The 2,314-nt window shown below is 38.6% G+C and overlaps 1 protein-coding gene across 1 annotated transcript; it reads right to left on the bottom strand.

Moving 5' to 3' along the window:
- Window positions 1-1,140: 1,140 nt before the first annotated feature.
- LOC124522694 (vomeronasal type-1 receptor 1) lies at window positions 1,141-2,064 on the bottom strand. Its single transcript, XM_047094279.1, has one exon. It carries the CDS (start codon window positions 2,062-2,064, stop codon window positions 1,141-1,143), a length of 924 nt encoding a protein of 307 aa, XP_046950235.1.
- Window positions 2,065-2,314: the final 250 nt, after the last annotated feature.

A 2,314-nucleotide genomic window follows, 5' to 3' on the forward strand; every position in this document is an offset into this window, starting at 1 on the left:
AAAACAAATGAGGAAAAGGACAATGGAAACAGCAGGATTAAATTACTTCAGATGTCAACACCATAGGTCATTAAGGAAATACAAATGAAACCACCATGAGATACCAATCTACATCTACCAAGATGACTATTTTCAAAAGCGTAAAATAACAAGTTGTTGCCCAGGCTGTGGAGAAACGTGAACCCTTGTACACTTCTTATGAGAATATAAAATGTTGCAAAGTGAGAAGGCAGAATACGGCTTCTCATTAAGCTTAATAGAGATAGGTCATCTGACCAAAAAAAATTCCATTCCTGGGCATCTACTGCAACAAGTGGAAAGCAGGGACTCAAATCTATACTTGTACACCCATGTTCATAGCAGCATTAATCACAACAGCCAGAAAGTGGAAACAACCCAGCGTCCGTCAATAGATGAATGGATAAAATGTGGCATGCCCAAACAATGGAATATTTTTCAGTGGTAAGAAGCAATAAAATGCTGAAACATGCCATAAGATGAATGAACCTTGAAAACATTATGCTAAGTGATATAAGCCAGGCACAGAAGGATAAAGATATGGTTCCATGAATACTAATATCTAGAATAAACAAGCTTATAAAAACAGAATGATGAGAGATTCCTAGGGGCTGGAGTGAGGGGTGAATGGGGAGTTATTGCCTAATGGATACACAATTTATGTTTGAAATTATAAAAAAAACTTTGGAAATAGTGGCAGTAGATACACAGCATTACAAATTTACCTGATGCTACTGAATTATATACTTGAAAATTATTTACATGGCAAAGTTAATATTACATAAAATTTACGACTCTCCCACCCCTCTCAAAAATACCCAAACTGAGTGATTTTATCCACTTCCCAAGTTCAAAATTTTACTTCTGTTATACTATTTCAGAATGTCATCAACTTTTCCACTGATGAAGCTAAAACAGTATACTCTTTGTGTAAGCACATAAATAACGTTCGTGTTAGGACTCATATAGGATTGTGGTTTCCAGGATTTAACTGCCCCACTCTACACAGAATAATAAATTTATATCAAGAATCTGAAAATTTTTAGTCCCTTAAATACTAACAGCTGGTGGAAGAAATGATTAACTTCATGTAGAGAACAGAGTCATACAGTCACAATCAGATTAGAAAATATGTTTTCCTTGCCAAGAAATGAAACAAAACCGAGAGATGCGAGTATCGCTGAAAATGAGCACAAAAGGGCTGAATGTTGGGAAACATGAAGACAAAAACATAGAGGCATCCACCAGCCACTGGCCTGGAATACCAAATAGAGTCATCCAAACAAACAAAAGAGAAGACAGTGAGTAAAAGAAGAAAAAAGCACTCACAAGGATCAAGATGGTACAAGAGGCCCTGGCCTCGGGAGAAGGTCTGGGAGCAAGGCTGTGGCTGTGAATGTGTTGGACTCGCTGTTTGTGCCTGAACAGGAAAAGGACCACTGAGCCACTGGCCCAGGCCATGAGACTCAAACACATAAAATCAGTTATGAAGAATATTGCTACAACCACAAATTGGAGAAATCTGTCTGGATTGAGTGAGGAACAGTATCCATAACTTACTCTCACACTAAAATTTTTGCCACTCATAGGACTAATCATTTTGGTAGGAACAAAAATATTTACCAACAGATGCAGGATCCAGCAAAGGAGACAGCAGAAACCAATGAACATTGGGGATCTTATTCTGAGCTCCATCCACCTAGAGAAATTGGAACATAGTTTAATGGTCTGAAAGACACCGAGAAGTGTGGTAGTGCTGAGGGAAACCCCTCTGGCCACTCTATGGAAATAGAAAAGAAGTTTACATACGGTCTCATTCAGGAAATATTTTGATCTAAAGGCTGCCATGGCCTGAGGGATCCCTCTCAATAAAAGCACCAAGGAGTTGGCTAAGACCAGTTGATTGAGAATCAAGTCTGTGGGTCTCACCTTGTGTCCAGTGAGAAGTGTGAAGTTATAAAGACACAGGAGAGAGGCGTTTGCAAGGATTCCCACTCCCAGCTGAGTGAGGAAGAGGATTCCTATTTCCCACTTGGTGGCAGCCATCGCATCAATATCTACGAGACATTGATTTTAGTTGAAGCCAGATGAATGGCAGTACAAGAAAAACAAAAAAAAATTGTGATAAACTGTGGTGCATCTAGACAATGGAACATTATTCAGTACTAAAATGAATTGAACTATCAAGCCATGAAAAGACATGCAGAAAACTCAAATGCATATTACTAAGTGAAAGAAGCCATTCCGAAAAAAAACTACACACTGTAGGATTCCAACTATGTGACACTCTGGAAAA

The sequence above is a fragment of the Lynx rufus genome, unplaced genomic scaffold (genome assembly GCF_022079265.1).
Source record: "Lynx rufus isolate CCGP_SWC_20201006 ecotype Redwood Valley unplaced genomic scaffold, mLynRuf1.p SCAF_39, whole genome shotgun sequence".
Classification (NCBI taxonomy): Eukaryota; Metazoa; Chordata; class Mammalia; order Carnivora; family Felidae; genus Lynx; species Lynx rufus.

Coding starts and splice junctions, on each gene's coding strand:
- LOC124522694 (XM_047094279.1), bottom strand. CDS start 2,064: ATGGCTGCCACCAAGTGGGAAATAGGAATCCTCTTCCTCACTCAGCTG.